This window comes from Ochotona princeps, chromosome 1, assembly GCF_030435755.1.
Source record: "Ochotona princeps isolate mOchPri1 chromosome 1, mOchPri1.hap1, whole genome shotgun sequence".
Lineage (NCBI taxonomy): Eukaryota > Metazoa > Chordata > Mammalia > Lagomorpha > Ochotonidae > Ochotona > Ochotona princeps.
The window spans coordinates 112,515,947-112,529,838 of record NC_080832.1 but is presented as its reverse complement, the minus strand read 5'-3'; the positions used below and the strand labels follow the sequence as shown (position 1 = coordinate 112,529,838).

Below are 13,892 nucleotides of genomic sequence, written 5' to 3'. Positions count from 1 at the left end.
TCTCAGTAGTTATGCCAGCTCCTGGCACACAGGCGAATATTAGGGGAAAAAAAAAACACACAACCACCGAATAACGTATTTCCGGAAGCATCCAATCAGGATGAACTGCCTTGGACTGAGCCTTGCAGGGACCCGTAGCCACCCGCCATTTCTTGTTATTTTCGAGGGGCGGAAGAGACCACTCCCATAGGCGAGCGCTGTGGGAGCGGCAGCGGCAGTGTCGAACTTCCCCGGCGTCGGCGCGCGTCTTGTGCGTCATTTCCGAGCGGCGGGGAACGGATCGTCCACCGGCCTAGCTACCGGCAACATGCCCAAGTGAGTGGATCCTGGAAGCCGGAGGGGATGGGGATGCTGGCAGCGGCGGTCCTGCACGGGCGAGCGGAGCTCGTGTTCGGATCCTTGAAATTCCTGAGGGGAAAGAGGATGCGAGGGAAAGGGTGGGAGTGTGCGCGCCTTGTCCGAGCGGCGCGGTGGTCGGCCCTCCGTGAGGACGAGGCGGCGGCGCCCGGGCGGGAAGCGGTTCCTTCTGTGTTGTGACTCGCGATGAGCGGCGTCTCTCTTCCTCCCGCCCCCTTGCAGGTTTTACTGTGACTACTGCGACACGTATCTGACCCATGACTCTGTAAGTGGCCACGGGTGTGACGTTCCACGGCGAGGAAGTGTGTGAGGGGCTAGTGTGTGTGTGTCCGCGTGCTGAAGACCCCACTGCCCCGAGGAAAGAGCTGGGTGGGGGGTTGTTCCACCTTTCCTTGGCATGGTTTCCCTAATTTGAGGACTTTTGCAAGAGTTCGTTTTCCAGCAGCTCCATGTTTGCATTGGAGACCCCACATTTTTTGTAAATCAGACATTTCTGGATTGTGTCCTTAGAGCTCAAGTATTTGGTTGTCTGACGTTACTCAGATGTCATGAAAACGAGCAGAAGTGCAAGCGTGGAGAACCTGGGAGGTCGCCCTCCCGGGTCTCGGGCTCGGTCCGGGTGGCACAGGGAAGACAGGGCTCTGCCTCCTGAGGGACAGCCGGGGTCCACGCCTATATATTCCTGTGGTTTGTCAGAGTCCTGTGCACCAGGACTGTGTAGGGACACAGTTCTCCACCTGTGTGTTTCTCTGTATCGACGAATGGTTACAAAAACAATTGCTTTGAGCTAAAATACTTTGATGAGAAATGCTGAGCAAATAATTGCTGCAGTTAAGATGGAGTGTTTTTTGTTTGTTTTTGGTGTTCCAAATAATTTGATTTTCAGATTTATTCATGTAAAAAGAAGAGTAACACGCAGAGGAAGACACAGAGAGAAAGAGAACTCCATGTGTTGTTCAAGCCCCAGAAAGCCACAGTGGCTGGGGCTGTGCCGAGTGGAAGCCAGGAGCTCAGAGCTGCCCCAAGTACAGGGGCCCCAAGTACTGGGTCCTTCTTCTCCTGCTTTCCTAGGTGCATTAGCAGAGAGCTGGGTCGGAAGTGGAGCAGCTGGGACTCCATTGATGTCCATATCGCACGCTGGCTTCCCAGGCAGTATCTTTACTTCCTATTGCCTCTGTGCTGGCCTCAGTTTCCAGATATTTAGAAATTCTGTTTAAGGATCATACAAAGTGTGTATGTTTATTATTCCCCCTATACCTGGAATAAACTGAGGCAGAGGATGACTAACTGCTTTTGGATGTCACAAAACCAGTTAATTAGATAGAGCTGGGAGGTGAGTCCAGTAGTCCTAATTCAAAGCTTATATTGCTAAAAGATAGTGAACATTTTATTTGGCTGATTAAAAAAAAAAAAAAGATTGTTTTAAAGGTAGATAGAGCGCTTTCATGGGCTGATTCTCTTCCCCAAGTGGCTGCAGCAGCTACTGCTGCCTGAGGCCAAAGCGAGGAACCTGGCACTCCAGTGAGGTCTCCCAGACGGGTGGCAGTTGCCCAAGCACTTGGGCCATTGTCTGCTGTTGCCTTCCCAGATCAAACAGGAAACTGGGTCAGAAGCAGTGTTGCTAGGGCTGAGTCAGCGTTCCTGACCTACTATGCTGCCTTAGCAGCTGGCAGTGTAACCTGCTGTAACACAGTGCCTTCACTCTGAGTCAAATATTTATAAAAATAAATTTTGAAAAATTTTATTTTAAAAATTGTGATTTTATTGATCAGTCGTATTTGGAATTAAAACAATATAATAATTTTAATAATTTAGCTGTAATGATAAAATTTTTATTTTCTGTAACAAGGAAATGGGTGGCTGGCGCTTCGGCATTGCATGTAGAGCCGCTGTATACAGTGCCAGTCCTACATGGTTACTGTTTGAGTCTGACAGGCTGCACTTGCAATCCAGTGTTCTATAATGTGCCTGGGAAACAGCGGAAGATGCTCCTAGTGCCTGGGCCTCTGCATCCACATGAGAGACCCAGAAGGAGCTCCTGCGTTCAGCCTAACCAAGTCCTGGTTCTTATAGCCATTTGGGGAGTGAACCAGTGAATGGAAGATCACTCTTCTGTTCCTTGTCTCTCTACCTTTCTAATGCATAGATTAGTAGGAATAATGGCATTGCTTTAGAGTCTTTGGAAGCTCTAATTTCTGACTTAATAGAAAAGAGCTGGCTTCTCATTTTTTTTTGTGTTGAATCTGTTGTAGAGTGTTGTCTTGTTTGAGGTGTGTGAAGAATGCCCAGCCTCACTTGGATATGTAGTGGAGCTTTTCTACAATTACAGTTTTTCCTTGAAAGCCCAGATTTTATTGTTGACAAACACCGTGACCGCTTTCCTTCAAATGATTTATTTTGTTTATGAGCAGCCGGGAGCTCACTACATTCAAGTACATATGTGTATGCATTTCAGAATTTTTGTGTGTCAAAGTAAATGTAGCTTTTAATTTTTTAACTTATTTTTTTTATTCGAGGATAATCCTTTTTTTAAAAGATTTATTTTTTTATTACAAAGTTATATATAGAGGAGGAGAGACAGAGGAAGATCTTCCATTTGTTGATTCACTCCCCAAGTGACTGCAACGGCCAGAGCTGCACTGATCCGAAGCCAGGAGCCAGGAACTTCCTTCAGGTCTCCCATGCTGGTGCAGTGTCCCAAGGCTTTGGGCCGTCCTTGACTGCTTTCTCAGGGAGCTGAATGGAAAGTGGGGCCATTAAGATTAGAACCAGCGCCCATATGGAATCCTGGCACATGCAAGGCGAGGACTTTGGCCGCTAGGCCACGGCACTGGGCCTGTAAATGTAGCTTTAAAAAAAAATTTTTTTAACTAAAAATAATTTAGCATTTGTTTTATTTTTATATTGGAAAGGCAGATATGCAGAGAGAAAGATCTTCCATCTGCTGGTTCAGTCCAAAAGTGGCCGCATCAGCCAGAGCTAAACTGTTTGAAAGCCAGGAGCCTGGAGCCTCTTCTGGGTCTCCCATGTGGGTGCAGGGTCCTAAAGCTTTGGGCTGTCCTCTACTGCTTTCTCAGCCACAAACAGGGAGTTGGATGTGAAGTGGAGCTGCCGGGGCATGAACTAGCACCCGCGTGGGATCCTGGTACATACAAGGTGAGGATTTCAGCTTTATTGCTTTGTTAGGACAGTCTTAGGTCCTGCATGGTAACCTAGTGGCTAAATCCTCACTTTTGCAACCACTAGAATCACATGTGGGTGCAAATTCATGTCCCAGCTGCTCCACTTTCCATCCAGCTCCCTGCTTGTGGCCTGGGAAAGCAGTCGAGGACAGTCAAAAGCCTTGGGACCCTGTACCTACGTGGGAGTCTTGGAAGAAGCTCCTGGCTTCAGATCAGCTAAGCTCCAGGCTACTTAGGGAGTGAACTAGCTCGTGGAGGATCTTTCTGTCTCCTCTTTGTATATTTTTCTAATAAAATAAATACATCTTTTTTTTTTTCTAGGGCAATCTTAGTAAAGCTGACTGTACCCCAGCTCCACTCGTTTTGTCCATACGTGACATTGAAGAATACAGTTATCACTCATATGTGGAGATATCATTGGGTTGTTTTATTCTAAACCCTCAAGAGTGTAACATTATCATTATAAATGTTGACAGTAAAAAATGAAAGTAGTATGTTAGTTTCAATAAAAATACTTCACTTTGCAGATTCCCTGAAGTGATATTTCAGACCGCTGTGTGTCTGTGAACTGCACCTGGAGAACTGCCCTCTTTGCTGCCTTTCCAGAGTGCTGAGGAAATTGGACTTCTTGAGTAGTGACTGTAGGCAGCTCAGCCAATGACTTCTTTGTACTCTGTTATTTGTAATTGTTTCTCACATGCAGATAGTCTTTGTAGCTGCATAGTCTTACTATTTTTTTGTTTTGTATTGTTTTGTGATATCTTCTAGGAAAATCTCATCTGAATTTTCTAAAATTCTTAGAGGCATTATTATTATTATTATTATTATTATTATTTGCTAATGATAAAAATAATTTATTGATGAGACACACACACAGAGAACTCCTGTCTTCAGGTCCACTCTCTAGCTGCCCTCAAAGGCCAAGGCTGGAAGCTGGGAACTCAGGTCTCTCACGTGGGACCGCGGCCTGGCTGCTTGGGCTATCCGCTGCTATTTCTAGGATGTACATTAGCGTGGAGCTGGTGCTTGAACTCAGGGCTGGACTTCAGGCTATCCATTTCATCTGAATCCCAGGGTGATTTTTCCGGGTCTAATGTCTGCCTCTGGAGTGTTGTGTTTTCTTCTTCTTCTTCTTTTTTTTTTTCTTTTTATTTCGTTTTATGACACAGTTTCATAGGCTCTGGGATTCCCCAAGCCCTCCCCATGCTCTCCCCCCATGTTGGATTCCTCCACATTGTTGCAGTAGTGCAGTTCATGTTCAGTCATGATTCCTTCATTGCAAGCATGTACCATGCATAGAGTCCAGCATCTTGTTGTCCAGATAAAATCAACAGGGAGTGTTGCGTTTTCATGTACTCACATCTTGGTAGTGCCCAGGTGTCAGGCAGTTAATAAGTATCTTTATGAGAAGTGTCAGAAAATCTGTTAATATTGTTCTGAGATGATCTCTTGGGGAAAAAAAAATTTCCATGATGATTGTAGCAGTTCCATACAGTAGGCTTTGAAAGTTACCGAAACAATTGGGGTAAGCAGCAACATGTGGTGCAATGGCTTAAGCTACTGGATTTGAGGCCCCTACTCAAATCTAGCTCTCTGCTCACATGCCTGGGAAAGCTGCAAAAGAAGGCCCAAGGCCTCGAGCTGTTGCCTCCCGCCTGAGAAGCTCGTGGAGTTCCTGGCTCAGGGCTTCACTTGGCCTAGCCCTGGCTGTGGCAGCCATTTAGGGCAGAGAACCAATAGAAGATCTCTGTTAGCCTGTCTATCTACCTGCCTACCTTTCTTTTCTCTTGCTCTGTCTCTCTCCCTCTCCTTTTTTTCCTTAGGTTCATTTATTTGAAAGTCAGTTACAGGAAAGATGTAGAGGGAGAGAGATCTCCGTCTGCTGGTTCAGTCCCTAAATGAACCCAAAAGCTGGAGCTAGGCCCATCCAAAGCCAGGGGCTTCTTCCTCGTCTCCCTTGTGAGTGCAGGGGCCAAAACTGTTAGGCTTTCCCAGGCCATTAGTAGATTGCTGGATTGGAAGTGAAGCATCTAGGACTTGAATTGCTGCCCATGTTACAGGCAGCAGCTGAACCCACTATGACAAAATGCTGGCCCTAGTTTGCATTTCAAGTAAATAAAAAATGCATCAAAAACATTTAATGCTGTAATTTTTGGATTTTGCTTGATTCTTAGTTAAAATTTTGGTAGCTGCCTTTATGCCTGCAAGCATTGTTGAGTTTATGAAAGTGGTTTTAGAGACAGGAAACAATAGTTTGAATTTTTATTTATTTTCATTTATTTGAAAAAGGTGGGAACCTTAATTCACTGCAACAGCCAGAATCCTGGAGCTCATTGCTCTTCTCCCATGTGAATGGCAGAGCTGTCACTGAGGAGTCCCAGGGTTTAAATTAGCAGACAGCTACAGCAGAAGCACCAGCTGGCCGCAGCACCAGGCACTCTCATAGGGTGTGTGGGATTTCCAAGTGGTATCTTCATCACTGGGCCAAGTACCTGCCCTTGACGTGTATTTTGAATTGTAGTCTATTAAAAAGCCATTTCTGCTTAGTTGACAGTAGTCAGGCTTGTTATTGCTGTGGCAGTCATGTGAAGAGTGAGTATACCAGAAGTGGGCTGCATGTCATTTATAATTGATGAGGGACATCTGGATAGCATTTGGACTCCTGACCTTATCAGCCACATGGTCTTATTTTCTTTTTCTTTTTTTTTTTTTCACCTGATTTTATTTTCTAAAAAAATTTTTATATGTAAAAAATTGTTTCTAATTGAAAAGGCAGATGCACAGAGAGAAGGCGGTAAAGAAAGGTCTTCCATTCACTGATTCATTCCCTAAGTGGCCTCAATGGCTGGAGCTGTGCTGATCCAAAACCAGGAGCCTGGAGCTTATTCCAGGTCTCCCACATGGTTGTAGGGTGCCAAGGCTTTGGGCCGTCCTCTACTGCTTTCTCAGGCCACAAGCAGGGAGCTGCATGGGAAGTAGAGCATCAGAATGGGAACTGGGGCCATATGGGATCCTGGTGCATGCATGGTGAGGATTTAACCACTAGGTTACCATCTCACCGGGTCCTACATTTATTTATTTTAAAAACATTTTTATTTGAAAGACAAAAGACTGATACAGAAACACAGATCCAGACAGCTAAATGTGAACACCATCCTGTGTTTTCAGATAAGGCTTTAATAATTAAAGAGAAGATATTATTCCATGATTTTTTTCCACCAGTTTTACTGAATTATATATGTTCAATTAAAACAACATTTTAAGCAACAAATTTGATGATTTATCAAATTAAAAAGACAAAGAAATGTAGATGCTTTATGTGTCTTTCTGCTCAGTATATTTTTGAGATTCATCCATTTTGTGGGTAATTTACTGTTCCTTGTAGTGTTCCATTGTTTTATGTATGTGTGATTTTTATGAAGATAAATTAAAACATTGCTTGTAGAGTGCATAGCATGGTGTCTTGCACATACTAAGTGTCAATAAGTGTTAAGAGGTGCAGTAATTATGATGCCAGTTGGGAAGCCCCTGTCTCTTGTTGGAACCCTTTAGTCCTGCCTCTGCTTCTGATCAAGCTTCCTGCTTGTGCATGCTTTGGGAGGTGACAGTGCTTGGGTCCTTGCCACCCATGTGGGAGACCTGGAATGAGTTACGGGCTCCTTTCTGTGGCTAGTTAGGTCCCAGCTCTTGCGGCATTTGGTGAGTGAACCAGTAGAAACAATATCTCTGTCTGCTTTTCAAATAAATGTTTTAAAAAAATAGAATTTTGAATTTCGATATGCTTGATAAGTTACATTATTTGGCCTTGGTAAAAAGCATTGAAAAGGTACTGTGTTCTAAATTAAGGGTTTGCAAACTTTTTCTTGAGGTAACATTGTGATTATTTTAGATTTGGTGGAATTACTGAATTCTTCCATTGTAGAGAAAACATTATGCATGTATATGCAAATCTGTGTATGTCTATATATATGTAGGTTTTTAAATTTTTATATATCTATATGAATATCACTGTTACATTATATATGTATCTGGTTGACTCATGTACTCATGAACCCCTGATGTTCATACGGTAAGTTAATTACTGCAGTATCTTGCTGTATGATGTTTACAAGTTAAGCTTTAGTAAGCAGATTAACTGCTAAAGCTAGCCACACTGTTGATAATATAAGATTAAGGCTTTGTAAACCTGAGAGCTTTTGAAACTTGTGTCTGTTTATGATCTGACCCTTTTGTTTTGCAGCCATCTGTGAGAAAGACACACTGCAGTGGTAGGAAACACAAAGAGAATGTGAAAGACTACTATCAGAAATGGATGGAAGAGCAGGCGCAGAGCCTGATTGACAAAACAAGTATGTTTCAGTCTCTTGTTCTGTTGTAGAGTGATCTTGTTCTTTCTTACCCTGTCTGTGTTGGTTTTCACTGAAGCAACTCCTTCTGAATGATAAATAGAGCATCTGGCATGTTGAATGGATGATGGGCAAGGTCATCGGTTTCCCAGGGATATTGGGACGCATTAATATTAATTATTGAGAATAAAAAACAGAGATAGAGCTGTCAGGTGTTAAATGGGCTGGGAGGGAAGGGTGGTGGAGAATGAAGTTGCCTAATACTTTTCCATTAATGTGGGCCAGACTTCTTAACACATTTGTGTAAGACACCCTTTTTAGTAATCTGCAGCTTTTAGAAGTATTTTCCTATTGTAATAGGAAAAGGTAAGGCAGGGGTGGGTTGGTAATAGTTTGAAAGATTTCATTTGGGTTACTTATTTGAAATCATGACCAAGAGAATTAGTTGAAGAAACTAACTGATGTGACGGAGTAGTCTGGTTATGCTTTGGACCCTTGATGTGTCAGATCTACTTTGTAAATTAGGAACATTTTGTTGTGCTGGCTGGTTGGGCTGAAGACACCGATCGAAGGAGGTGTTGCATTTTTACTTTGCTTATTTTTATAAGTTGTTTATTTTTGTTGGAAAGGCAGATTTTTCAGAGTGAAGGAGATGCAGAGAGAGATTCCCCCATTTGCTTATTCAATCCGTAGGTGCCTGGAGCAGGCAGAACTGAGCTGATCTGAACGAAACCAGGAGACAAGAACAACTTCTGGGTCTCCCATGCAGGTGTAGGATCCCAAGGCTTTGGGCCATCCTTTACTGCGTTTTTAGGCCACAGCAGGGAGCTGGATGGGAAGCAGAACAGCTGGGACATGAACCAGTGCCCATATGGGATCCCGGCACTTGCAAGGCGAGGATTTAGTCACTGAGCCGCCATGCCAGACCCTTTATTTTTTTACTTTTATTTGAAAAGCAGAGTTGTAGAGAGAGAAGGAGAGGAAGGAAGAGGTCTTCCATCTACTGGTTCACTCACCAAATGTCCGCAGGGGTCAGAGCTTTCCATGTCTGAAGCCAGGACCCTGGAGCCTCCTTTGGTCTCCCATGTGTGCCATCTTCCACTGCTTTCCCAGGCACATTGGCAGGGAGCAGAATCAGAAATGGAACAGCTGGGACTTGAATTGACACTTACATGGAATTCCAGTTCTATACATGGAATTCCAGTGCTATAAGCTGAGGTTTAACTTGCTGTGCCATGGCATTGACCCCAAAATCAGCCTTTTAATTGCAGTTTTTACTGGTGAATATCATAGATTTACTGAAAAACCAAAGCCATGATGTAACTTTTTTTCTGCCAAAGTAAAATACTTGGCATTAGTTAAGATTTACAAGGAAGTGGTTATTTTAGTAAATGGGTTGTTAGATTTGTATTCATTGTTGTTTTTCTCTCACCCTTATTTCCGCAGCGGCTGCATTTCAGCAAGGAAAGATACCTCCTACTCCATTCTCTGCTCCTCCTCCTGCAGGGGCGATGATCCCACCTCCCCCGAGTCTGCGTAAGTCTGAAGTTTTTGTAACTGCGGATTTTCTTTTGATTGTTAGATTATCTCATAGTTGGCTTTCAAATATTTGGGGAATGAAAATGCAGTGAATAAAAATTATACCACTAAAATTTTTTTTTTAAATAAATAAAAGATTATACTTGTAAAGGTATAATTTCTTAGTTTGGAGTTAAATTTTGATTGCATTATTACAAGATACTGTATTTGTGACGTAACACCCAATAGTGTGGGAATGAGAGAAATTCAAGTGGAAGTCTCAGACAGAACCTGTGATTAGATGAACTGATGCAGGAATAGGTGTTGCTGGACACATTGGATTATTAACTGCTGTGGTCATAGTACTTGTGGACTGAAGTAGCTGATAAACTCCTCACCCCTTCAGCCTATTTTCTACCTCATCTAATGCCAAGGGATAAACTTATGAAAGATAAAAGATGAAAATGGAGTGGCTCAAAGGCTTCTTCACTCAGAGGTTTGTGATTTCTACATGTCAGAAAGGAGGAGTTGAATACCAAGAGCCTAAGTTTTTTGGCTTTCTTGGGAGGGTTCAGGTTCAAATTCAGTTCAGAGATTTGCGCTCAGTCATGTGAGTAATCATGGGTATCAATAGAGAAGTAGGCTGTTGGTAAGAGTGCGCACTAACCCAAGTGGGTCACTGTCGGCCTGCCAAACCGTTTGTACAGTCTAAGAGATCATGTTAGTGCTGTTAGGAAGGACTGTGTCATCATAGGAGCGTACTCTAACCACAGGCTCTGCTGTTTGTTTCAGCGGGTCCTCCTCGCCCTGGTATGATGCCTGCGCCCCATATGGGAGGTCCTCCCATGATGCCAATGATGGGCCCTCCTCCCCCTGGGATGATGCCAGTAGGACCTGGTAAGTTTGAATGTCTTTGGTTGTAGGATGCTGCTTTGTGCTTATTTATCATTTCAGGTAAACGAATTCTTAAATAGCTGTCTGAATGTATTATAACATGAGATTTGGTCAGTCTTTAATGACAAAGGAAAGTATTGGTTTATCAGTGTAACTGGGTGGTATCCAGTGACCTTGTGCTGCTCAAAGCAAGATATGTTTTCCTTTTTTCCCCTCCCTCCTGTTTTTTACCTTATCTTGACTTTGGGCCAATTTATACTGTGGGGTTGGGTCAAGAGTAGAGAGATTTTCTAGGTTTTGATTTGGAGTAGAGCTGCGTCCTGTTGTTGATTTAATCTTGCAGGTTACCTGAGCTGAATTATTATCTAAAAATTTTTGAGCCATTAAGCTTGGCAATTCGTTTCTGATTGTGGTTGTAGGAAAAGAAATTTCACATTTAGACATTTTATTGTAGTATAAGCCTAAGTGTTCATAGGTTTAAGTGTCTTTGAAGGATCCAACCTTTGGTATGACCTTTGCTGTTAGAATGAGTCTATAGATTGGAACATCATGAATTTCTTGCGTGGACTATAATCATACTGCATCGTTTTCCAGCTCTTGTTTCATTTCATTTGTTTGTTTCTTCCATGAAGCAGTTAGGGGTTTTGTGATGCAGACTAACTCCAATGTTTCATGGTCATTTTTGTGCTAAATTGTGTGAGTGCTTTGAAGGGATGATTTGCCTGAAGTAACACTAAGTTAGTGTTCATAGTTACCGCAATTCTCTTTTCATGTTATTTTTTATTGACTTAACAGAAGAGTTAGCTTATGTGATGAGACTAACCAAGACAGGTGTGGCTGAGGCCTGCAGTTCCACTGGGAAGACATGGTGTGACGTGTCAGAGTGGCCTCTTCCCCAATAGTGTTTGGTGCAGGGCTAATGGAGAAAGATAGGAATGTGTTGATCCGTTCCAGGCCTGCCTCTCTGGCCTGGGAGCGCAAGTCACAGTAATCGTGGTGTAGATGGCTTTAACATTCTTAAATTCAGGTAACAAATCTCTTGAAGGGATTAGCAGTGGTCTAAATGAGGAATGCTTGAATCACCTAAAGGATTCTGGAATTTGGTAAAGCCCATGTTTGACATTTGAAAGTGCCAACTTGTTGTTCCTTGTTCTTCCTCTTTTTTTAAGTCTGGATAAAAAGGGGAGGATTTGTAGTAGAAAATAATTGAGTAGTTGGAGAAGGAGTGGGCAAGGATAGGAGGGATGGAGAGTGCAGATAAACAACTCGCTGTGGAGGGATAATTGTTCGTTTGATGGTGGTCACATGGATGCTTAGTATAATCCTTTTAATTCTTCTTGTTTGTTTGAACCTTTTGGTAGTGAAAAGTTATAAGGAATATTGATTTCTGTATGAAATACCAATGTCAGTAACTAATTGAAATTAATTCTGTAGAGACAGAAGAAAACACATTTTGGGGCACCCTGTTTTTAATCTTTAAATCTGGAAATACTTGAATGTAGGTTATGTTAAGCATAGGCCTGTGCATGATATTAAGCATTTGGTATTTTTCTATGTTCCTTTTGAAATTGATCTTAAGAAAAACAATCTGTGCTTATTAATGTTTATGTGTTTGCATGCCTTGTGTTTCACTGTTTGTGATAAGGCTATATTCAGCTTTGAATGTAGTTTTCTCTTGAACCATTTCCTGCATATGTTTAATCAAAATTATGTAGTCCAGAATAATTAGGTGAAATGTGATCTTTTTAAAGAAATATTTGTAAAGTGAAAATTATAGGCATTGTAATACAATGAATGTTGGTGAACTCCCCACCCTGCTGTAAAAGTAGAACTTGATCAATTCCACAGCAGCTTCCTGTCTCCTCCCTTGCCCTGCTGCTCGTCCTTTCCTCCCTGGCTTGTCACTTTGGTTGGTTGGTTGATTGAGGGGACACCTTAAAAACATCTTTACTAGTTTCTAAAATGCGTTAGGAAAATCAAAGTGTTTGTGTGTTAATTGTTATCACATTATTGCCTATTATTTTTCTTGACTTGAGCTAAGTATGGTTGCTAACAGGTTCTCAGCATGGGCCTCCTGCTCACCTTTCCTACAACTCCGAACAAACGCTTAGTGGTAAGATTGTCCTCTGTGCCTGTGTACCTCCATGACTAGCTCCTGGTTATATGGTGGATATACCTGGTCCAAGAGCTCACTGAATGACATGTGATGAGCTGTCAGTTTAGGGACCTAGTGTGCCTGGTGACTTCTGGAAAGCAGTTTATTTATAGTTTACCCCTTACTATCATTAGATTACGATTCCCACATGGTTCTTGTGTTGGAGTTTTTGTTTTTTTGTTTGAGAATGTCCAAGTAATTAATAGATGTGATGGATTTGTTGCATTTCTTCTGTTAAGTGTGTCTTTTTTCCAGCATTTTGCAAGGGGGGTCTACTTTAAAATTTTTTAAACTAAAAGCCCCATCAGGCTCTCTCGTAAATGATATTTTTCTCACTTTTCCTCCTCTTTTCTTTGTTTTGTCCTGCAGCTCCTGGAATGAGGCCACCCATGGGAGGCCATATGCCAATGATGCCGGGGCCCCCAATGATGAGACCTCCTGCCCGTCCCATGATGGTGCCCACTCGCCCAGGAATGACTCGGCCAGACAGATAAAGAGAGCGGGGAGGCCTCCTGGCAGTTCTGTGTCACTTGCTCTGCTTCACCAGGAGATCATGGTGCTGTGACTCTGGGTGTTTTCTAACAGCATGAAAAAGATGATTTGTTCCCCTTTCCTATTAAAAAAGTAGTTTTGGAGGGCAGAAGTAGGGTTTTAAAAAGTGGAGTTTTCATTTGTATTGTGACATGTGAAAATAAAATGGTCAACTCTTTTGGTTAAAAAAAAGTGTTCCCTTTTCTTCCCCTCTGTATTCTTTGTTTATTATAAAAAGATGAAACTTGCAGCTGTGTTTCTCCAACTCATTCTGTTTTCAGCCTGTCTTCTGTGTGAGCTTCTTTGTCCTTAACAAGAGCGGGTACCTTTGGACACCCTGTCTTTGTTTGGTAAAGTTCTTGTGCGGGGAATTCTGATAAACCTGTCTAGTGGTCATAGAGCTTTTGTTGGTTGGAATAATAAACAACAGTGATTTTTCACAGGAATAACATTGTGTCGTGAGTTCAAAGTTTTGAGTCTTTTATGCTAAAGTACAAAAAGATTGATTGTGGTGTGAATAGCAACTAAAAATGAAAAGGATTACTTTTTTTTTTTTTAGATTTATTTATTTTCATTGGAAAGTCAGATTTACAGACAGAAGGACAGAAGGCGAGACAGAGATCTTCCATCCGCTGATTTACTCCCTAAGTGGCCGCAACAACCAGAGCTGAGCTGATCTAAAGCCAGGAGCCAGACGCTTCTTCCGGGTCTCCCATGCCGGTTCAGGATCCCAAGGCTTTGGACCATCCTAGACTGCCTTCCCAGGCCACAGGCAGGAGCCAGATGGGAAGCAGGGCTGATGGAATTAGAACCGGCGCCCATATGGGATCCTGGTGTGTGTAAGGTGAGGACTTTAGCCAGTAGGCTACCATGCCGGGCCCAAAAGACAATTTTTTATTCGTATTGATT

General features: G+C 42.6%; 1 protein-coding gene across 1 annotated transcript; it reads left to right on the top strand.

Moving 5' to 3' along the window:
* The first annotated feature begins 212 nt into the window (after positions 1-212).
* SNRPC (small nuclear ribonucleoprotein polypeptide C) lies at positions 213-13,423 on the top strand. Its single transcript, XM_004590294.4, has 6 exons — positions 213-315; positions 580-622; positions 7,780-7,888; positions 9,332-9,421; positions 10,196-10,300; positions 12,822-13,423. Exons 1-6 carry the CDS (start codon positions 308-310, stop codon positions 12,944-12,946), a joined length of 480 nt encoding a protein of 159 aa, XP_004590351.1. The 5' UTR covers positions 213-307; the 3' UTR covers positions 12,947-13,423.
* Positions 13,424-13,892: the final 469 nt, after the last annotated feature.